Genomic DNA, 23609 nt, shown 5'->3' on the forward strand with positions numbered 1-23609 from the left:
ACCTCAAAATCACAGTTTTTGTTTGCCCTTCCTCAAAAAAGTAATCCTTGCGCCCTCTGCTGACGTACTGATGCAGAATTACTTTGAAATCTATCAGCCACGTACAGCGGAGTAAGAGTTAACTGTCATATCTGGGTCAAAAATGGTCAGGGTATTAAAAGATACACGTATGAATACTCGAGGCGGTACGCTGGTCCGTGCATCCCGTCTCCTCCCCCCTCCGTCTCCATGGCAACTACACACATCCTCTCACATTGCTACTGGAATGGTGGATACCTTTACATGCTCTGGTTGAATCTAAATCTGGATTATTGTGGCAGAGTAAACAATGGCGTGATTAAGCAGTTCACCAGTGACGCACGTTTTCGAAAACAGGGTGAAAGGAGACATATTGTGCTTGAGCCTGGTGTATAGTTATTATCTACCACACCAATGGATCATTATGTTATGTACTGTGGCCAGACCGCCTTGTTTAAAATGAAGGAAGGAAAGAATATCACAGGGGATTGAAAAACGTTGCTGATTTCTGCCGAATTATGCAAAAAGAATGCATTATAGTTGCATCGTGTAATATTTCTGGTGGAGGGTCTGTCAAATGTTTGTCTCTGTGGAGATGTGTTTTATTTGACATGTTTCACAGTTCATTTCATTAAATCATTCTATCTTCATGAACAACAAACCAAGCCAAGTTACAGGTCAGATCTGTGGAGAGGCTATAAAACCACCTGTAAGTTAGATCTTTTTAATGTCATATTTGTGGAGTGTGGAGTGAATGAATAATGTACTCTAACGAGCTTTGGGTGACTTGAAAGGTGCTATATAAATCCAATGATTAATGAATGAATGAATTAATGGTATATTGGACATTTTAAATCACAATGTTCATCTAAAATGACTTAACCCTTTCAAACCTAAAGGCAATTTTAGTACATTTGTCCTTGTCTGGATTTTTTTTCTTAATTTTGCGATTCAAATGCCCACTTATACCCCCTAATGAAGTGTTATAATCTGTTGCTGTAGTTGTGTCATATGGCTGTAATAAACCTATAGGACCAGAAATACGCATGAAAAAAGAAAAAAACTGAAAATGAAATTCGCACTCTTTTCAGCCAATGTATTAACAATGTTTTGGACAAATACTAAAATACTTAATTTAGGGCCTTAGCTACAAAAGTGCAAAATATCAAATCTCTAAGTAAACTAAAAAAATCCGTATTGCCTCAAAACACACACACACACACACACACACACACAAAGTGCAATGGCCCCATGACTTTCCTGGTGTCAGTCGTGGAAACAGCTGGTGTCAGGTCCAGGGCACAGAGCCACATCACTTCCTGCATTTCCATGGGGTTTATTACATTTGGATTTGTACATTTTGACGAAAATAAACCTTTCAATTACACAAACCAAGATGTGCAATTTACCATTTATTTGAGAACTAAGTGCAGAGTGTTTTTTTCAATTGTTGCAAACACAGACGCTCAGAGCAGTCGACCATTTTGACTCACTACACTCTTTGGCAAAGTTTGGCCCAATCAAAATGGACAGAGCGCATGTGTGACGGAAAACAAAGTTCATCTTGGACACTCGTTTTCCTTATGTCATCACGCAGTGTGTGAAGTAGGATAATGTTAAATATGCTCAGAAATATGCTTTCTATCTCTCTAAGTTTCTATCTTTCATGGATGGAATAGTTACGCGTGGTTATATAAAACATATTCCCAGGTATCGTATATGATACTGCCGGTCTGTAAGGGTTAAAAAAAGAAACAAGTCCATTGACTTCCACATTAGAAACCTGTGGTGTCCAGTGGGTGCTGAAGTCACAGTAAACATCATCACAACAAAGAGGATTTCATTTTCATTTGTACCAAAATAACTATCACTCTCAGTTCCAATATTCATCTCAAATAACTTCTATGATTACAGACCTGTATCCTGCTCCTCTGGCATCTCAAAACTCTACACTGATATTATGAGCTACAGTTTTCTGGCACTTTCCAGCTCATGTTTAGCCCGAGCAGAGACTCAGATGTCCCTGTAATGTGTGCGAGCCTTCTGGTGCCGGCTCACACAAGACTTCAGGCTGTTTGGACGATATCAGAGGGGATAGAGGAGAGGACAGAGGAGAGGACAGAGGAGAGGACAGAGGAGAGGACAGAGGAGAGGACAGAGGAGACGACAGAGATGAGGACAGAGTAGAGGACAGAGGAGGAGATAGAGGAGACAGGACAGGTTTACGGCGTTATCCAGACGGCGGTGTATGGTCCGTGAAATCAGACGAGCACAAAAGGGCAGGAAGAATGGAGCAATTTGTGCCAAAAGTGAAACGCTCCAGTGCGCTAATCGAATAAAGCTGTAAAGGTGTGGTTAGGCCTGTCACGAGAACAAATCTGAGGTGAAATATTGTGAAAATATGAACTATAAACTATATTACTAAAACTGATTTAAGCCACTGTCTGTCCAGGATATGCACTTCAGCACTTGAGCAAAGCATTAAAGTTGCATTGTGTAACTTTTCTGATGGAGGGCCTGTCAGATGTTCTGTGTCTGAAAGCTTTCACAGTATGGCATTAAACATTTCTATCTTCACGGAGAACAAACCAGGCCAAGTTACAGGTCAGATCTTACAAAATTCAACATTTCAAGTAAAAAACTGAAAACGTAAAAACATATCTGGCAACTTTTATCTTGTGTATCCTTGTGAATGCATTGTCCTTATCCGTGTGCAGCTGTCTTTGAGCCGTCCACACTTGCATACTTATGTCCCACCTGTTCAGAGTCCATATGTTAGTATAGAGAAGGTCGCTAAACGTTGCGTACAGTGTTTCTTGGCCGCGTTGGCGATGGTGCGTTCAGGTGGCGTGGGTCAAACTCACAGCTGCTGTAATGAGCTTGAGTGCTGAGTGGGCAGTGTCCCCGCGCTTCTCCTTGGACAGTCATTTACGTGAGTGGGACAAAAGAAAGTCTAACTCAGGAGTTAGACAAGTTAGGGTGAGATGAGGACAGTGCAAATAATAATGGTAATGGATCAGTTTTATATAACGCTTTTCTGGACGCTCAAACACGCTTTACAGAGCATTATTTGTCGAGACTGACAGAAGCGAGGCTGCCAATCTGCACCATATGTTCCTCCGACCGCCAGCATCACTTTCATACTAGGTAATGTGGGTGAAGTGTCTTGCCTAAGGACACAACAACAGTTTTTACGACTGGCGCCCCGCTGTGCCACCTGGTGTTCCCAGCAGGCTCCCATCCAAGTACTAACCAGTGGGGATGTAACAGTAACTGAAATTTTGTGATATTGTATCGTCAGAAGTCTCACAATAATATAGAGATCTGTCACCATATATCAAGTTCTTTTGCTTAAATGCATTGTTCTTTAGTAGGAACAGCTTATAAACATAGGGCACTACGTATCCCATGATTCATTTCAGAACAGACAACATGAAGAAATATGTTTTTTACTTTTTCTGACAGTAATAATGAGTACCAAAATCTTGTCAAGGTATTTTAAAAGCAAAAAAGTCTCTTATCTACAATTATATTTGTCGCTCTAAAATATCGCAGTAAATATCGTACTGAGGTGCATATCGTGATAATATCGTACCGAGAGATTTAGATATTGTTACATCCTTACTAACAAGGCTCACTTAGCTTCTGAGCTTTGACGGGATCAGGCTTTGACAAACCAATAAATACAAGCTTAAAACATGTCAAAATAGGCTTGCTGAGAGACTTTTGGGTCAAACGCATTCTCTTAAAAGTAGGGATGTACCGATACTGATACTGGTCAAATATCAGTGCTGGATCGGAGTATCGGTTCTAAGATATGGGCTTAGCTGATATCCTGGTTGGGCCTTTTTATTGGATGTAATGGGACTATTTACCGGCTAAAGGGTGAAGTATAGTTCTGCGTCGACTTAACACACACTGCCCCCGTCACCTTTTCGCCGTGGTTTTTGATTTATAGATCTGCGTCGAGGTCTATTCACTAGGATATATGTCCATTCATATATAGGATATATGTGTATGACCTGTAGATGTATAATGTCTGAAAAGTTCAACATGAACCAACTCCAACACGATAAAAGCACAGAACAGACTCACCATCAGCAGAACACTCCTCTGTCAGAGAGAACACTCATATTCCACTGACTTGTGTCCTTTTTAAGTCCAACAGAAGCTGAACCATGTCAGGGCACAAGGAGCGAGCTGTTTTTTGAGCACTTAGGTTATGCAAATTAGCCACACGGTTTTAAGATTCGTTTCTGTTAAACATGAACAAATGTGCACAAAGCTACATTAAACACATTATTACTCAGTGTATAATGAAAGAAAGTAAAGTGGAGTACAGAAAATGTATGTAGAGAGGTGGTAGAGAAAACCAATCACAGCCTTTATTGTCTGCGTCGCTTCCCCTGCTGTCTGCATCGTTTCGATGTGTTGTCGGTCGACCAGATGCTCTGTGTAGGGAGTTCACGTCAACGCAGACTCACTGCGTTGTGACACAGACAGTTTGATGCTGGACCATAAATTGGCCTTAATGTGGGCCTGGAAAGCTTTATCATGTTAACTTAGCCATATAGTTCAACAGTTACTTGTTGGATTAATAACACAATTGGATCAATTTCATATAAAGTTAACTGTATTTTGATAGAAATAGAATTCCTTTTCCAGCCCGCAGTACGGTATTGGCTAATGCAGCTGCGAAAATCCAAAGTATCAATATCGAAACTGAAAAAGCTGGATCGTGCATCCCTATTTAAAAATGCTGTACCTACATTTTTACGGCCTTAAAACATGGAAAAACAGAACTACCCTATTTTCTGGACTATAAGTCGCTCCGGAGTATAAGTCGCACCACCCAAAAAATGCGCAATGAAGAAGAATAAAACATATATTAGTCGCATCAGACTAGAAGTAGCACTTTTTGGGGAAATGTATTTTATAAAATCAGAGACCAGGAACCGACATTTCATCTTCAAAGTCAAGTTATAGTAACAGCAGATATAGTAGCAGCAGATACTGACACACAAACCTAGAGTCTCTCATGGCTGTGAGTCTGAAAATTTTTATATATAAGTCGCACCAGTGTATAAGTCGCAAGAAACACCCAAACCGGTAGTTCTGTGATCCAAAGTTACCTTTTGTATTCTGACTTTTGCTACTTTATAATTAGATACAGAAAGTACACAGTGGACTTATTTTGACCTCAAGAGCTGCTTATACAATGTATCTGTACTGGGGCAAGGCACATTTTGCTGAAATACTTGGACAAAATCACACCCAGGACCTTTCATCTGTGAACATTATGAAAACTTAAAGCAGACTGAATATGCAAAAGAGCTTTTAACCATGTCAGAGCTGTTTCCCCTCTCTCGAAGTTGTATTTGGAGTGATTTGTGCATGTTTGAGCAATCTGTAATCGCTTATTTTGTCGATCAACCTGTTTTGACTCCCACTGGTACACGCCCACTGCTCTGTACTTACTGTGTTCTCCAATTTCATTTTCTTAATCAGTGATACACGTTGGATTCAGCAACATTGACTAGTCATTTTGGTTGTTTCTTTGTCAGTTGTTTTAGACGAATATTACGATTTAAAATGTACAGATTACAACTCAATGATCCGCGTGTGTCATGGGTTATATCTATATAACAGACACAAGCGCACTATATTTTCCTTTTGGTCCTTTTTCCTTTTTGTGCAGTGTGTTCTGTGTCCTTGTGGAGAGAGTCACTGAGTTCATATACGTGCATGAGCCCGTCTGCACGTGCACGCTCCCCCGCACGTGCACGCTCCTCCGCTCGTGCGCGCCCTTCTCCACGTGCATGCCTCTCCACCCCTCTCACAGTGACTTATTAACATTCAGGCCACCTTCACTCACTCAGTGGGTCTCCGTGCTTCTCGGGGACAGTATATTGACTTGCATTAATTTACGTGCATTAATTGACATCACGGGGACCTGATTTTTGTCAAAAGAAGAAAGAAATCCGCACTGCAGTTCTCTGAAGCTCCCGAATTTTGGTATTAATGACGCAATGTGATGTCTCGGGTCAAGCCCTTCACGCAGTCGTAACTTTGATCAGACGTGTGTGTCTTTATCTACCAGACCTGATTTTTGTCACTATAAAACATGCAGGTCCCCATAAATGTGTGTACAGATTTTAGTCCCCACGATGTATATACCTGCTTATATTATTGTGTAAAAAGTACTGAAATAACAGAAAAGGGCAAAGGAGAGATTTGTGTGTGAGTATATTTAGTACAGATCAGGTGAGCACACAATACAGGACATGTACACAGCAGGTTTGCACAACTGGATCCATTTTGTAGTAAAGTGACTATGTTTTGATAGAAATAGAATTCTTTTTCCAGTCCCCACAGTGCTATTGGTTAATATCAGGTATCGGCAGATGCCAAAACCCAAAGTATCAATATTGAAACTGAAAAAGCTGGATCAGTAGCCAGGCTGGCGCCATCTAGTGCCTCCGCTTAATTTAATTTCTTTCCAGTGACTAGGTCAGGAATCGGAATACACTAGACGGTTTGCAAGAACCTGAAAAGCTGTAGACCACATACTGGCCAATCTGCAAAGAGCTGTGAAGCCATGACGTCAAACTCAAGCGCCTGTCTGGGTCCATTTTGTGGAACAGCACAACAGTAAACAAAGCGGTCGAGATGGATGTAGACGAACACAGACATTCTGTGTTGGCAACGATTTCCTAGACCGAGGATTTAAAGCCGGAACAAAAAGAATGTTTGGTGAATTTTATCAAGGGGAAAGACGTTATTGTCCTTCTTCCTACAGGATTTGGCGCATTACATATGTCATGACCACATAGCAGTGATTGGTTAAATAAAAAAAGTACCCGCCTACCGTCGAGCGAAACAATTCTAATGCTGCGAGGTGGGATGGTTTCCACAAAGTGAAACTGGCTGATGAATCAGGCTACAGGGTCAGTGCATCATCATTAAAACCTTTGTACCATACAGTTCTTTTCTTTTTTTTGTAATGTAAGTTTTGATTCATAGCAGTAATAAAGCTGTTATCTGCGGTTGGAACAGGAGTATGTTTTTGTCAGATTGTGATGGTGAAATATGTTTGGATTTGTTGGTGTTACACTGACCACTCTGACAGTGATCCAGAAAACACTCTTCTCTGATACTTTACAAAGATGTGAGTCTGGTCACTGTTCACTCAAGTTCAGGTTCAAATCAGAGTGATTGACAGGTGGTTTAGGTAATCAGGAAAAAAGAAAAGCAAAAATAGTTACAAGGGACTGAAAATCATTGCAGATTTCTGAAAATAATCATCTACTCACTGGTGAGATGGGGAACTATCCATAGGAGCGGCTGACAGCATATGGTGCTTTGTTGTGATGACGTTTATGGCGACATCAGCTCCCATTGGGTGGACTAGATTCTTTTGTTAAGTTGTTGTTGATTAGGTCCTATATTACGCAGAACTGACTCTTGGGAGTTTTCAGCCATGTTATAACCTCCTCAAAAACAGACCTGAAGTTGTGTTTTGTTTTCATTTATACGTGTTTGAGTTATCCTTTATTAATAGTCTGTCTACATCTCCAGAGTTCAAAGTGCTCTGTCCCACCTTGTGATGTCATGAAGCGGTAGTTTTCAAGTTAACATCTACTTTTTACTTTTTTGTTGTTCAGTAAAGTTTGGCAATTCCAGAGCTGAAATCATCCAAATGATTCTAGTGAAGGTGTCCTGACTTTAAAAACACAGTGGAGCACATCCTCTATCACCACATGACATCACAAGGTGGAACAGTGGTTTTGGTTTGAGAAAATAACTCAGCCAAAATATGCAGCATTTGTGTGTTAAACATGTGAGAATGAAACTAAACACAACCCCAGATCTGTTTGTGACGAGGAAACTACATTATAACATAGATCAGAAAGTGTTGGTGTTATGCTGCTGACCCACTGTATCACGTGGAAGGACACTGTGAACTTGTGTGTACTTCATACTGCAGTTTTATAGTACTCGCAGTACTCTGGAGGCAGGTACAGTGGGGACAAGTATGTTTTTAACACAGACATGTCATTGCATTGCCTTACCCCGTGAAGTTTGTTTATTTAAATGTGCATGTACTTGTTCTCCAGGATTGCAAAGTATATATTTTCTTTTTATTTCCTATAAAACTATAACATTTATGAAGAACTTTGTAGAGCATGTATCTATTTGTTTAGAGCAGGGGTGTCAAACATACGGCCTGGGGGCCAGATCTGGCCCTCCAAGACCTTTAATCTGACCCTCGGCTGATTTTCTACTAAAATATTTTAATTATATTTTAAAGCCTGAAGACAGAATTTGCAATTTTTTCACACACCATTCACAGTCAAAACCTCTGATGTGCCCGCAGACATGCAACTAGATAGAAATAACAGATTTACAGTTACTACCTTTGTGAGCGGGTTTTCTCAGTAATGAACACATGAGCACTTGATTGACATTCTGAAGATAGTAACTACTCAGGACTTGGTGCCTGATATTGATGCACTTGTGTAGGCTAAAAGATGACACGTTTCAGGAACAAAAAGAAAGCATGACTAAATTCTATGAAATGCGTACAAGTTAATGTTAAAACACTGTGTTGAAACTGCATTTTTCTTAAAGTTTCAGGTTGTTCATAATATTATAATACTTTGTAAAAGAAAGAGTTCATCAATTAAAAACGATTTCTGTAATAGATTTCCATTTCACTGCACAAATATTTGAACTTATTGTTATTTTTAGGGTATATATGCCATGAGTTTTCTGATCCGGCCCCTTTGGGATCAAAGTCGGTTGAATACGGCCAGCGGACCAAAATGAGTTTGACACCCTGGTTTAGACGGTGTTTCTTACTAATATTCACGCATTGACTTTTTTGTAAATGATGAGTTTATAAATGCTTTTCACAACCCTCAGACATGCTTTTTAATGACAGTACATGCAAACTGAACACAGCTGACTTATTTTGATCATATATATCTGTGCAGGGGCAAGACAAGAGCTGCTCAAATTGTCATGGTTCATGTTTTGTAGTGGTTGTAGTTTGTGTTTTATTTTTGACATTTGTCCTGTCACCTTGTATTTCTGAGTTTTTTACTTCCTGTCTTGATTGTTTGCCCCGCCCTAATGTGTTTCACCTGTGTCTGTGTGTGCATTTATACCCTGTGTTCTCCTCTGCCCTCTGGTTGGTCCATTGTCTCTGTGTCTCTTGCCATGGCAATTTAGTCTTGAGTTTTGGATTTTTTGATTTGTCATTAAATATTTTTGAAGCAGTCCTGCGTTTTGGGTCCTCCGTCTGTTTCCACGTGACAGAATGGACCAACCAGATCTGACCCAAGCAGACTGCTCTACTTTTTATTTTTTATGTGTGGGGAAGTGGATTGTCTCCTGCAGGCCCAGGACTAAGCCTGCCTGAGTTTGCCACCTCCAGAAGTGTCACCAGGAGATATGGGGCTTGCAGGAGGCAGCTCGGCCCTGCTTGTTCAGCCCTTCCTACACCTCAGCTCCCACCTGTTTCGCAATAGCCACTGGAGCCCAATGCCAGTGCAGACTGCCCACCATCCCTGGATCCTATTCCGTTGAAGCCTTTGTTGGAGCTTCTGACCTTGACCTGCCTGTTTCTGTTCCTGAGCCACTGCTGGACACTTCTCTCCGTCTGGGGTGGTTGTTTCCCTGTGTCCCTGCTGCAGCTTCGCTGGACACTGTTCTCCGTCCAGGGAGCTTGCCTCCAGATCCTTCCCCTGCTCCTCCTCAAAGTGTGCTCCAAACGATGCTTCTTGTCTCGGTCTTTGCCATCGCCATTGGTGACGTAGTTAAGAGCTCCCAGAACATTGAACTTCCCTGGACTGCCTCCATGGCCACTTGACCCCCTCTAACTGCCTTTACCTTCATGACCCCAGACTGTCCTGACTGTGTTCTCAGATCTCTTGTTCCTCCTCCAGGTTCCTCCTCCAGGTTCCTCCTCCAGGTTCCTCCTCCAGGTTCCTCCTCCAGGTTCCTCCTCCACCCTCCCGACTTCATTGTGACTCCACCTTCAGAGGGGGGGGGGGGGGTGGTTGTAGTTTGTGTTTTATTTTGACATTTGTTCTGTCACCTTGTATTTTTGAGTTTTACTTCCTGTCTTGATTGTTTGCCCCGCCCTAATGTGTTTCACCTGTGTCTGTGTGTGCATTTATACCCTGTGTTCTCCTCTGCCCTTGGTTGTTCCATTGTCTCTGTCCCTCTTGCCATGGCAATTTAGTCTTGAGTTTTGGATTTTCTGATTTGTCATTAAATATTTTTTGAAGCAGTCCTGCGTTTTGGGTCCTCCCTCTGTTTCCATGTGACACAAATACCAATGTATAACTACAGAAATAGTCAAATGATGTCGGCTATGATGAAAATATGAGTCTGTGCATTTCTAATCACTGTGAGTGGATGGTTGCACTATAGGAGGCTGTATGTAGGTTATGTATTATCCGTGCATATAGAAGAGATGTGTAATTGCTTTAATTATAAGCACAGTGCAGAAGAGGCTGAGTTAGCTGCATGGACGCACTCAGAAACCCCTCGCATCTGTGACTCTGAACGTTACACAAGAAGAGACGAGCATATGGGCAACTTCAGTCCACTTTTAGTCAAGCTGTAGTGAAAGCAAAACTCGTTTAAAGAGAGCGTGTTATGCAAAACGGACTTATTGGAGCTTTCTGCCATGCTATAGATTATTCCTTCATCAAACCTCATGTTATGTGCAGTAGTTTCATCAGTGGGATGCATGCTAATTGTGTCGTAATAGCGCTCTGAAGGGGGAGTAACAAAGCGCCGAGATCTCAGACTCTTGGTGCTGACTCTGTGTCAAAAATGAAACTGAAACTAATTACACATTTTAATGTTGTTTTTACTGAATAAAACATTTTCAAAAGAGGCGACATGGTGATTATAATGTGTTAACAATTAATATTACTGTATTTTTTGGAATATACGGCGCACCAGATTATAAGGTGCAATATCAATAATGTTGAATTCTCTCGTCTATTTTCATACGTAACTTGCACTGGATTATAAGGCGCATTAAGCGAAACACACAATGACGCTTGAGTCTGATCTCTTAGTCCAGGCGTCCACGATCCATTGGCAGATCATGGTTGAATTCGGCCGGCATTGCCTCCTGTTTTGCTGATTGTGTGTTATGAATGTGAATGTGGCTCATTCAAGTTTTTTTTTTTTTTCCCTATGAGGACGATTCAAATATACATTGAGTAATAATGTGTTTAATGAAGCTTTGCACACTTAAAACCACTTAACCACAAATTTAAACCACATGGCTCATTTGCATAAACTATAAGCGCTGAAAAAAACAGCTTTCCTTGTTGTGGTCAGCTTCTGTTGGACTAAAGGACACGACTCAGTGGGGGTCAGTAAGCACAACCAGAATTAATATTTAAGACACACCAGATTATATTTCTGTGTGGAGTTTGCATGTTTCTCCGTGTCTACATGGGTTTCCTCCGGGCGCTCCGGTTTCCCCCATCAACCCAAAACATGCTACGTAGGTCTCCAGGAAGAACAGTTGATAGCCAAGGTCTATTAAATACAATCAACCAATGAACCTGTCCAGGAACTACAGGTGGAAATTTGCCCTGGTGCTACAACCTGGTACAATGCATCTCTCCTGTTAAGGTTAATGAAAAAATTATGCGCTGTCCCATTAAATAAAATTAAAATAAATAAATAAATTTAAAAAAAGGTTTTAAGTGTGCCTTATAGTCAGAAAAATACGGCATATATAAAAGTGTAAAACTCACTTTTTTAGAGGCACCAGATTTTTACTGTGAAAAACAAAACAGAACTACAGTAGTTTATTAAACACTGTGGTCCAAAGTTATTCCTCACTTACATAAAGCATCCAACTTGAGGCCATAGCAGAGTTTTGCCATCATGATAATGCTAACAACAAATAGCATGCTAATGTACACTTCCTGGTTCTCAGAGTAAAAGTGCTTCATAACTGGATGCAGATACAATTGATAGCCAGAGATGGTCTAGTGTAGGAGACAGGAGACGAAGTTGATAGTGATGATGTCACTGAGGACACAGTGAAGCACTTCCTGTTTTACCACATGACATCACAAGGTAGAACAGAGTGTTTTCTTTTTGAGAGAAGAACTTAGCCTAAATCTGCAGAGTTTTTGTGTTAAACATGTGTGAATGAAACAAAACACAAGTCCAGGTCTGTGTCAGATGAGGAAACTACATTAGAACAGAGATTTTAAAACAGCATAAGATGGGCTCTTTAAAGTGCTGTTAGTGAGAATGAATCCATCTATTTCCACCGTGCAAACACAAACACAATCTCCTCCTGTCTCCGAACCGCCGCCACCGCCGCATCCTCCGTTACCCACGGTTACCAGGCCGGGTGCATCTCCATGGCAACAGATCCATCCTGCATCCCGCCACCTGTGGAGCCTCGGATGAAAGGATTTATGTGACGAAGAAGAGAAAGAGGAGAGGTAGAGTAGAGTTCCAGATGCAGATAGGAGCAGGTTAGAAGGCGTGTGTGTGTGTGTGTGTGTGTGTGTGCTTGGGGAGGGTCTATAAGGCACATAACACAACATTTCAAACTCAAATTCCGATACTAAGGAACAGACTTGATACTCAATCAGATTTTGATACCACAATAATAATAAAAACACTCTTTCTTTAGACAGTAGAATGTGATTTTCCACTTTCCAAATCGTAGTACTTTCTTTTCTATTCCCATGTGGTCTTATATTTGTGTAATTCCTCAGTGGTCCAGGTTGGTTCCATACAAGCCCATGGGCGTCTCCTAGTCTATGTGCTCTTATACTTGTTCTGATACAGCCCAAGATCATTCTAAAGACATTCAGATTAATTTCTGTGACTTTTTTATGAATACCTGCTCAAATGAGTATCTAGTCTCGAGTATCAGATTTTCAATATTTTTGGCAACCGTAATTGATAGTGGTTGTAATGTAGTAGAGATAATATGTAAGATTCAGATTTAAAATTTCATAAACTTGACCAAACTGTCTCCAGATATGAGATAAACATGTTCAAATCAAATATAGCTTTTACTGATAATAACTGTACTGATTTATTCTTAATTATTAAAACGTTTTATGATCATTTGGTGTTTTGGTTCTCAAGATTTGAACTTGTGCATACTGTTGTTGTTCTTGGATAAGACGCAAAACACTTTACCCACCTTACCTGTGTATAAACGTAGTGTGAAATTGCTGTCCTCACTTCCACCTGTTGCCATGGCAGCTGCTGTTTGAAGAGTTCAGTCTGATATTTATCATTAATTTCTGGCCACTTTTTACTAGTTTTCTTGTAAGACAATGTCCTGTATTACGCAAAATTGACTCTTTTGGATGTTAAACCATGTTCTAATGTAGTTTCCTCATTACAAACAGACCTGGAGTTGTGTTTTGTTTCATTCATACATGTTCAACACACAAACTCTGCAGATTTACTGAATTCTTCTCTCAAACTGAAAATACTCCGGTCCACCTTATCATGTCGTGTGGGAATGCAGAGGTGAGACCAAGTCGTTGTTTTGCAAGTCTCGAGTAAGCCTCAAGTTTTTGACCTCAAGTCTGAGTCAAGTTCCAAGTCAAATACAGGCAAGTCCAAGTCGAGTCTCGAGTCACTGGCCCATAAGTCCAAGTCAAGTCCAAGTCGTCTGCTTTGAGCTTCAAGTCATTTCAAGTTTTTAAACCAAAGTACCAAATATAGCTTAGATTTTTGCAATTTATTTGACTTTTAAATTGTACTTAAAAAAAATCATAGTATATTTATATATGAGTATAAAGTACTGTATTTTCCGGGCTATTAGGCGCTCTGGATTATAAGACGCACTGTCATTAAATGGTCTATTTTTGAACTTTTTTCACAAATAAACCGCACCAGACTTTAAACGAAACACAACAGTTGGATGGGTGAGTGGTTTTGTTTGTTTGTGGCGTTTACGGTGACTCTGGGCTTTGTTCAGTTGTGGCGTGTAGGGAGGGTGCTGTCTGGGACCAACGGATTGTTGGCGTGTTCACAGTGACTCAGTTGTTCAGTTGTGACTCAGAAAGGCACATTGCTCTCGCTTTTTTGGTTCGTTCCTTCGGTCCGTTCCTCGTCCACGTGGAGTGATGAGTGTGTCTGTGGGTGTTTTTCACTGTGTGGTCGCTGTCTGCTCCGTGTGTGTTTGCGTGCGCTGCGGGTGATGCGGCTTTATAGTTTACTGAAGTCACACTGGGACACTTGAGTGGATTCGTGTATGGGGCGCTCTGGATTGCGGGGCGCAGTCGTTTTTTGATGCGGTTAAAAGCTTAAGACCGTGTCTAATAACCCGGGAAAATACGGTAAATAAGAGTTGTAGAAATGTAAATTTTTCCTTTTTACACAGTCTTAACGAAATCTTAGTGTGAATCCTTACAGTCGGAACAGAAAGAATTCAGATTTAAAAGTGCTTCTCAAGCGTTCTCAAGTCACAGACCTCAAGTCCGAGTCAAGTTTCAAGTCACTGACCTTCAAGTCCAAGTCGAGTCCCAAGTCTTTAGTCCATTTTATCAAGTCAAGTCTCAAGTCCTAAAAATAGTGACTCAAGTCTGACTTGCAAGCCCTCACCTCTGATAGGAAGTGCTCCACTGTGTTTTTAAACTCCACACACCTTCACTAAAATCATTTGGATAATTTTTGCTCTATTTTTTTCTAATGTTGTCTGTTGAACTAAAGCTAAAAGGAGCCGGTAACTTGAAAACTACCACTTCATGACATCACAAGATGGAACAGAGCATTTTGGAGATGTACACAGACTAATAATAAAGTGTTACTCAAACATGAGTGAAAGAAACAAAACACAACTCCATGTTTTTAATGAGGTAACAACATTATAACATTGCTTAAAGCTCACAAGAGACAATTACTAGGACTACAATGCTGATGACTACATGTGTTGAAATGCAAGCGATATATTTACCTTTACAGCTTTCTGTCTATCCAGTATTGCGTAATTCACTCCCACACACACACTGTCCATTGTCCACAGGTCTGGGTCAGCTGTCACAACCAATCAGCATCTACTTTACAAGCTGCCGTGGCCAATCAGAGCCCCCGTGTTTGTGGGCTTCTCTCTTTGTCATCGGTGTTAAACGGACACCATGGTCAAAGCAAACGCAATGTCACGTTGTAGTGTAACAAATGGATTATGTGAGGCGTTAAAGTACTATATTGCGCAAAATGGACTCTTGTGAGCTTTAAGCCATGTTAGAATGTTGTTACCTCATCAAAAACAGACCTGGAGTTGTTTTGTTTCATTCACACATGTTTGAGTAATCCTTTATTATTAGTCTGGTTATCTCCAAAGCTCAAAATGCTCTGTTCCACTTTGTGATGTTATGTAGTGGTAGTTTTGAAGTTAACAGCTCCTTTTACCTTTAGTAGAGATCAGCAATTCCAAATGATTCTGGTGACAAAAGCTTTATGTTGACAATATAAAATGTTTTGAACATTTGTGTTTCTCGCACTGCTCCTTCAGATTTGACTTAATTTGTGAAATTTTTGGGTCTATTCTTTGAAAATATCAGATTTTTGCAACATTTAATTACTCTTACTTAAGTATAGAGGTGTTACAAAAATATTGAAATATTGATATATCGTATTGTTTTAAGGTGATGGTACAGTATCGATATCGGTGGCTGCTGTATCGCCAAGAGTAAAGAGTTTTTGGTATATTTTATTTACTAAATTATTTTGTTACAGCTACAGTTTTGTTGCTCGTTCAAAGGAAGGAAACTCGTTCATGCAACACATTTGACATTTTCACTGTTTTGATGATTAAAATGTTTGTGTTTCATATGAACTTTGCACAAGAAGTGAAGTTTAACAAAGACTTTTAGTATCACAGACATGATTTAGCCTTCATTTTTTATTGAACAGTATTGAATTGATTTGAAATATAACATACTGAATCGTATTGAATCGTAAGCTCGCTGTATCGAGATATGTATCGTATCATGGACCATGTATCGAGATATGTATCGTATCATGGACCGTGTATCGAGATATGTATCATATCATGGACCATGTATCGAGATATGTATTGTATCGTGGCCCATGTATCGAAATATGTATCGTATCGTGGCCATGTATCGAGATATGTATCGTATCGTGGCCCATGTATCAAGATATGTATCGTATCGTGGCCCATGTATCGAGATATGTATCGTATCGTGGCATATGTATCGAGGTATGATCATATCTGCAACTTCTGAATGATATGACATAAAGAATAATGAATCTATGAAAAATGCTCTGTAAAGCGTCTTTGTGACATATGTCTGTGAAAAGCACTATATATATAAAGACTTACTTACTTACTTACCCAGCCCTACTTGAGTAGTAGTTTTCCTGAATATTTTCAACTCTTTCTTGAGTTATTTCTTGGTCCACGGCTTGTACTTGTACTTGAGTAGTGGCTACTCTACCTACCTCTGGATTCAAAATATGTTATAATCATATAGGAGTCTTTTCAAAGTTCACATTTTAAACACGTCCAGAAGAACTGACCAAAAGACTGAATTATGAATTGAGAAACCGATGCAAGTGTCCAGGGGGCCCTGCGTCACCCCAGAACAATTGCACTCACACCCACTTTGCACCCTCCACACACACACACAACAGATACACACACACACACACACACACACACGTGACACTGTCCCCACACACGAGAGGCCGAGGTGGGGCTAGGACTGACCCCAATTACCCCTGTCTGTCTTCCCACACACACATCTCCTGTTTCTGTCTCTGTGATGACTGGTGCTGATCTGAACTCTCTTATAACTGACTATTGATTACTCCTTCTAAAAGTAACTTGATTATTTACACTGTTTTATGGATTACATACTTTTTTGGCAGTGAGAATAACGAATATTTGTCTACTTATCTCCATGGAGCTCTTATTGATTTACCTGGAAAAGTCAGAGTAAAATGAACATGAACTCTTGTGAGCTACTGTATATAAAGGTGCACTATGTAACTTTTTGGTTGGTGGTCCGTCACCTGCTGGATGTGTCATTTCTCTGCCTGGAATGTTCCACAGTATGACATTAAACAGCTCTACCTTACATTTATTCAATTACAGGTGGTTTTATAGCTCAAAAATACCTAGAAAAACAGTTATTCTGACTGTGAGCGGGGTCGCCTCTCCACAGATCTGACCTGTAACTTTTGGTCTGCATGAAAATAGAAAGTTTCATTGCCATACTCTGAAACGTTCCAGACAAAGCACTAATATTTCCATGGAGAAAAGCATTTGAATAGTTATACAATGCCACTTTAAGTCACATTATAACGGGAGTTGAGCTTGAAAATAAAGATTGCGCAAACATGCATGAATCACTCCAAACAGAACTTTGAGAGGGTAAATGAGAAGGAGAAACAACTATAAAATGGTTATTTGACATAAATGGTGTGCTTTAAAGCCAGGACTCACGATAACACCATCATTCCAACACGGGCTTCAGATAGACTCATATTAAAGCATAACTATGGCTGAACAGTTTGGCAAAAACATGGAACTGTATGTCACTTTTTCTGATGCATCGCAATTGTGATTCGATTTGCGGTTTATTTTTTGGTAGTAGGATTTTGTTCAAAGTCAAACAAGAATCACGTTTCAGAGCATGTACAGATCTAAACTAAAGAGATAGCAGCTTTTATACACGATAACACATATAATTTAGGGGAGGAAAAGATGGTACTTAAAGGTGCACTATGAATTTTTTTGTTTGAGGAGTCTGCTCATTTCTATGTATATTTCATTGCTCTGCCTGGAATGTTCCACAGTAGGACATTAAACAGCTCTACCTTAAATTTATTCAATTACAGGTGGTTTTATAGCTCAAAAATACCTAGAAAAACAAGAATTCTGACTGTAAGCGAGGTTGCCTCTCCACAGATCTGACCTGTAACCTGGCCTAGTTTAGAAGGTTTAATGCCATACTGTGAAACATTCCAGACAAAGCATTTACATCGCCGTGGAAAAAATTTGACGGACCCTCCACCAGAAAAGTTACACAATGCATTTTTAAAGTAGCCTGATTCATCAGCCGGTTTCACTTCGTAGAAACTGTCTGACCTTGCAGTGTTAGAATTCGTTTGTTGGACAGTAGGTGGGTACTCTTTTTATTTAACCAATCGATGCTATTTGGTCGTGACATATGTAATGGTATATTAAGCTTTTCCATATCCTGTAGGAAGAAGGACAATAACGTCTTTCCCCTTGATGAAATTGACCAAACATTGTCTTTGTTCCGGCTTTAAATCCTCGATCTTAAAAATCATTGCCAACATAGAATATATGTCTCTTCACTGATTGGCTGGTGCCCAAACTTCTGGGGTTCTTGCAAACCGTCTAGTGTATTCTGATTCTTGACCTAGTCCCCGGAGAGAAATTAAATTGAGGGGAGGCACTAGGTGGTGCCAGTCTGGCTACCTTTAAAGATCCTGTACCTGAATTGTTCCATGTATTTGAAAAAAAAAAAAGGTCTTGCCTAAGTACAAATATATTGTATAAGCAGCTCTACATCTAATTATAAAGCGCTTTATTGTCCAAGAATCGGGATGTGCACTGTTTGCATGCTAGTTGTTGTTAGCATTAGCATGATAGAAAAACTCTGGCCTCTGAATTTTGTGAAAATCGCTTAAAAACTCATCCTGGTTTTCAAGTTTTTAAAAACAGTAAAAATCAGGTGGAGCGTCTTTAAAGGTGTATTTTGTAACTTTTCCGGCAGAGAATCTGTAAAATGCTTTTCTTTGTGGAGATGTTATTGCTTTGTCTGGAATGTTTCAAAGTATGGCATTATACCTTTCTATCATTATGGAGACCAAATCAGACCAAGTTACAAGTCAGATCTGTGGAGAGGCGACCCCACTCACAGTCAGAATGCCTGTTTTTCTAGGTATTTTTGAGCTATAAACCCACCTGTAAATGAATAAATATAAGTTAGAGCTGTTTAATGTCATATTGTGGAACATTCCAGACAGTGCACTTTTAAAATGATGACTCTTGAGTCTGAAGTTCTCCTGACCTCCTCCCTCACAGTAAACAGAAGAGTCACTGTGCTGTCTGCCTGTAATCCCTGATCCCAGATCACCGCCTCAAAAGTACATTAGGGAATTACACTGATAATCCAGGGGGCGACGTAGAGCTCCTTTCTGCATGAGGCAAAGTCCTGCCCACTCGGAAAGTATCAGCCAATCACTGCTGTGGTTAATTGGATCCAGGGACTTACAGCTGATTTGTCCTCTCACTTGAGGTCTTAAGGGTCTACCGTATTATCTGGGAAAGGCAGGACTAAAGCAAGACTGAGCCAGGACTGCTTGAGAACTAAACCAGGTCCTATATTACACAAATATGACTCTTGTGAGCTTCAAGTCATGATATATTGTTGCTACCTCCTCAAAAACAGACCTGGAGTTGTGTTTTGTTTCTTTCACACATTTGAGTAACTTTATTTTTACCATATTTTCCAAACTATAAGTTGCTCTGGAGTATAAGTCGCACCAGCCAAAAAATGCGCAATGACAAAGAAAAAAACATATATAAGTCGCACTTTTTGGAGTATTTTGTAAAATCAGAGACCAGGAACCGACATTTCATCTTGAAAGGCAAGTTCTAGTAATAATAACAGAATAGTAGAGAACAACTGGCTGAAGAGGCGTTAATATGTTAATGTAACATATTAACAGTTATTCAGATAATTATAGCGTAAACAACATAACATAAGTTTACCAAACTCACAATCTAACTCCAAATCACTAAATCCACTGAATTCTTCATCCTCGATGTCACTTCTGCGCAAATTACGGAGATAAACCATAGATCCATGATATAAACAGAGCGCCACGTCCTCTTCTGTGGAGCTGTCGTCAGACTCAGCATCAGTTCCAGTTAGAATTATTCCAGTCTTTCTGAATTCCAACAGGATGGTTTCAGTTGTCACTGAAGTTTAGACTTTGTCGATTCATCCATTGACTTCCAGGAAAGTTGCATGGTGCACTCGACCGGTTGTCGTGAAGCTGTGTTCTTTATCCCCGCTTCTCCCCAGTCCCTCACAAGTTTCTCGCTCACTCCAAACTTTCTTTCTGCTGCTTGATTACCGTTTTCAGCTGCAGATTTCACTATTTGCAGCAGGACAGCGGCTATTTACAGCGGCTATTTTTTCAGGTATGCAGGAACAGAACATGTGAGACAGACAGTAAGAAAACATTTCTGTTTGTGTGAAATGTGACTTAGTGTACTTAGGAGTAATAGTAGTACTAGGATACTGACACTACACAAAGACTAGAGCCTCTCACGGCTGTCAGTATGAACATTTTAATATATAAGTCGCACCGGAGTATAAGTTGCAGGAAACACCCAAACCATGAAAAAAGCACGATTTATAGTCTGAAAAATACAGTAGTCTGTCTACATCGCCGAACCTCAAAATGCTCTGTTATACCTTGTGATGTCATGAAGCGACAGTTTTCATGCTATCCTTTTCTTTTTGTTTGTACAGAGCGGCAATTCCGGGGCTGAAATTATCTAAATGATTCTAGTAAAGGTGTATGGAGTTTAAAAACACTGTGGAACATGTGCTGTATTATCACATGACATCACAAGGAGGAACAGAGTGTTTTCTGTTTGAGAGAAGAACTCAGCCTAAATATGCAGAGTTTGTGTTAAACGTGTGTGAATGAAACAAAACTCAAAATAACTCCAAAATAGTGCAATATGGGCCCTTAAAAAAAGTCACATTTGCACTTTTAGCCATGCACTATAGTTCTGTGCTAAAACATGCTTCAAACAGGTGCCCACTAAAGAAGTCAACTGTCTATTTTAGGAACACTTTGAACATGGAGCAGTCTAAAAGCACGGCCCAAGCCTCGAATCAGACCAACTAAGTGCCGGAGATTTCTTTTACATGGACTCTGAACTCAAGACATTCTGTTCTGAATCATTTTATTTTTGACTTGCAGTTAATAATTCATTGAGAGTCTTCCGTGTTTTGTATACATACAGTTCTTTAATAGATTTAGTTTTTGCTCCAAGCTCAGTATATATCATATTCAGGTTTGTCATGTTGTTAAGTTGGCCTAAAGTAGAACCCCATTAAGGGAATTCTTAAGCACCCATCAGAGGGGGACACTGCACTCAAATGTCCTCTCAGGTCTGGAAATCAAACCCAGGATTTTCTTTACTCTGGTTCTAAAAGTTATGAGAATATTGGAGTAAACATGTCTTCTGTATTTGAGATGTGCTGTTATTAAAAATGTCCCAAAGTTGGACAGGTGTCTGCACTGCTCCCTTCTTACATTCAGACAGAAAGTAAGGGACTTGCTCAGACCAGACCAGACTACGACCTCACTGTGCGGGGAGCATGCTAACTGTTAAATGACCATTGAGTGACCCTGCAGTCAAATCTGTAGCAACAAAAATAATGATTCGTGTTTTTGTCAATCTGTTTTTTAGGTAATGAAGTTCTACCCAACGGCACCGAGCCGGAGATTTCAACCAACATCACGTCCCTTCTGCCCGAGGAGGCGGAGCCAGAGAAGGCTGTGGAGTCTATTGTCACGGTAACCGGAGTGAGCGCCTCAGCCGGTCCCAGCACCGTGAGCACTGCCAGCCCTCGAGGAGGCCGCCTGCCCCGTGCGGGTGAGCAGGACGGGCACACAGACCAGGGCAGTGGTATGTTCTCTGAGCCAGTGGTCCCTGCTGCAGAGACGGCAGCTCCCTCTCAGATCAGCCCCGATTCAGCTGAGACAGAGCACCTGCTGCCTAGCAACGCACAGGGACAGGAAGTGACGGAGGGGGAGGAGCCAGAGGAGGAGGACGAGGAGGAGCTTCACACTGCCCCGCCCTGGATCCACAACAAGGACACAGCCGTTTTCAGTCTGGACCTCCACACGACCACCACACCTCCTCCCTCCACCAACCCTCCCAGCCAGGACGAAGTGCACGTAGACTTCTTTGACCCTTCCTCCCGTGGGCGTGGCCTAGACCTAGCCCCGCCCTCTCCCTCCTCTCAGGCTCATGAGCTGCAGGGCGGCGACCCCACGTCCTGGGCCATGCCGGATAACTACGATTACCTGACACCCTACGATGATGGCGTGTCTCCTACTGCCGAAGACTACTACATGACCACCACTGACGCCTATGAGAGCGACGTGGACCTCCGGCTGTCCCGCACCAGGTCCCGCCTCCCCGGGCCCAGCTCCTTCCTGCCCGGAGTTGGCCGGGCTGGCGTGGGTGGCCCTGTGGCGGCACCCCCCGCTGCCCAGCCTGTGGACGGCTCTGACGGGCGGGGCGGGTGCAGAGTGGGCTACCAGAAAGTGAACGGGAGCTGCCGCTCACCCTGTGACCTGCAGCAGAACTACTGCCTGAACGGGGGACAGTGCTACCTGCTGGAGGGGATGGGCGTCTTCTGCAGGTAAACACTCACTCGATACATCATGGTTTGTTATGATGTTTTTGTGTGGGAAGGCTCAAGGCACTGGAGAGTTTCTACTCTTTCTTTGACAGGCTTTTAAGTGTAATTATTGCTGTCATATTCTTTGGATAAGGCTTTAGCAACTTTCTTCATGTTGGCTGCACTTAAATGGAGCCGAGGATTGCGGTTTATGTAGTCCTGTCTTGATTGTCTTGTTTTGGATGATGCGTATAACTCAGTCAGTTTGTGGAAAAAAGCTTCAGAAGAAAATAAGGAATTAGCGCTGAGATCCAAAACATAACATTTCACTTTAGTTTCTACGCATTTACGTCACAATTTCTCTAAGACTTTTCACCTGTAACTGATGCGGATTGAAAATAATATGATTTAAGCATGTGACCAGCGGAGGGACAGTGAATCTACCTGAAGTCCATAATAGGAAAGAATGCGTCTGCTGTTGTTTCCATAAAATCTGTCCTTCTCTCTCTCCCCCTCTCTCTTTCTCTCTCTCTCCCTCCCTGTCTTTTCCATGGGCGTGCACGTGTTCCAGAGCTCCGTTCGCGCTCGTACAGATAGCACTAGTGACTGTCTCCTGATCCTGCATTAGTCCAGAGATGTTAGATTCAGATTTAGTGGTGTTTGGATCCAGGACATATGGGAAGGCTTAAGCAGCAACAGCTTTATGAGGCAATGTCCGCCCTGCTGCCAAAACAGCTTTTCTCTCAAAAGTAAAAGAACTGAAGAACGACATGAGAAAAGTATATTTGTTTATTCTTGTATTGTGTCGAATTTATGCTTAAAGGTCCATTGTGTAACATTTCTGGTGAAGGGTCCGTGAAAATGCTTTTCTCCAGATGTTATTTTTTTGTCTTGAATGTTTCACAGTGTGGTATTAAACCTTTTTATCTTTATGGAGACCAAACCAAATGAAGTTACAGGTCAGATCTGTGGAGAAGCGACCCCGCTCATAGTCATGTCTGTTTTTCTAGATATTTTTGAGCTATAAAACCACCTGTAATTGAATAAATGTAAGGTAGAGCTGTTTAATGTCGAACTGTGGAACATTCCAGGCAGAGCAATGACATTTCCACTCACCCAACCTAAAAGTTA

The 23609-nt window shown here is 41.1% G+C and overlaps 1 protein-coding gene across 1 annotated transcript in view; it reads left to right on the forward strand.

The window, feature by feature from the left end:
* The window catches only part of cspg5a (chondroitin sulfate proteoglycan 5a), a 94164-nt gene that overhangs the window by 11454 nt on the left and 59101 nt on the right, over nt 1–23609 (forward strand). The window contains exon 2 of the mRNA XM_020935790.2: nt 21539–22499. Coding sequence (XP_020791449.1) covers nt 21539–22499 — 961 coding nt within the window. The remainder of the gene's footprint in view (nt 1–21538; nt 22500–23609) is intronic.

Source organism: Boleophthalmus pectinirostris, unplaced genomic scaffold (genome assembly GCF_026225935.1).
Source record: "Boleophthalmus pectinirostris isolate CB_2022bp ecotype Guang Dong unplaced genomic scaffold, ASM2622593v1 HiC_scaffold_6, whole genome shotgun sequence".
Lineage (NCBI taxonomy): Eukaryota > Metazoa > Chordata > Actinopteri > Gobiiformes > Gobiidae > Boleophthalmus > Boleophthalmus pectinirostris.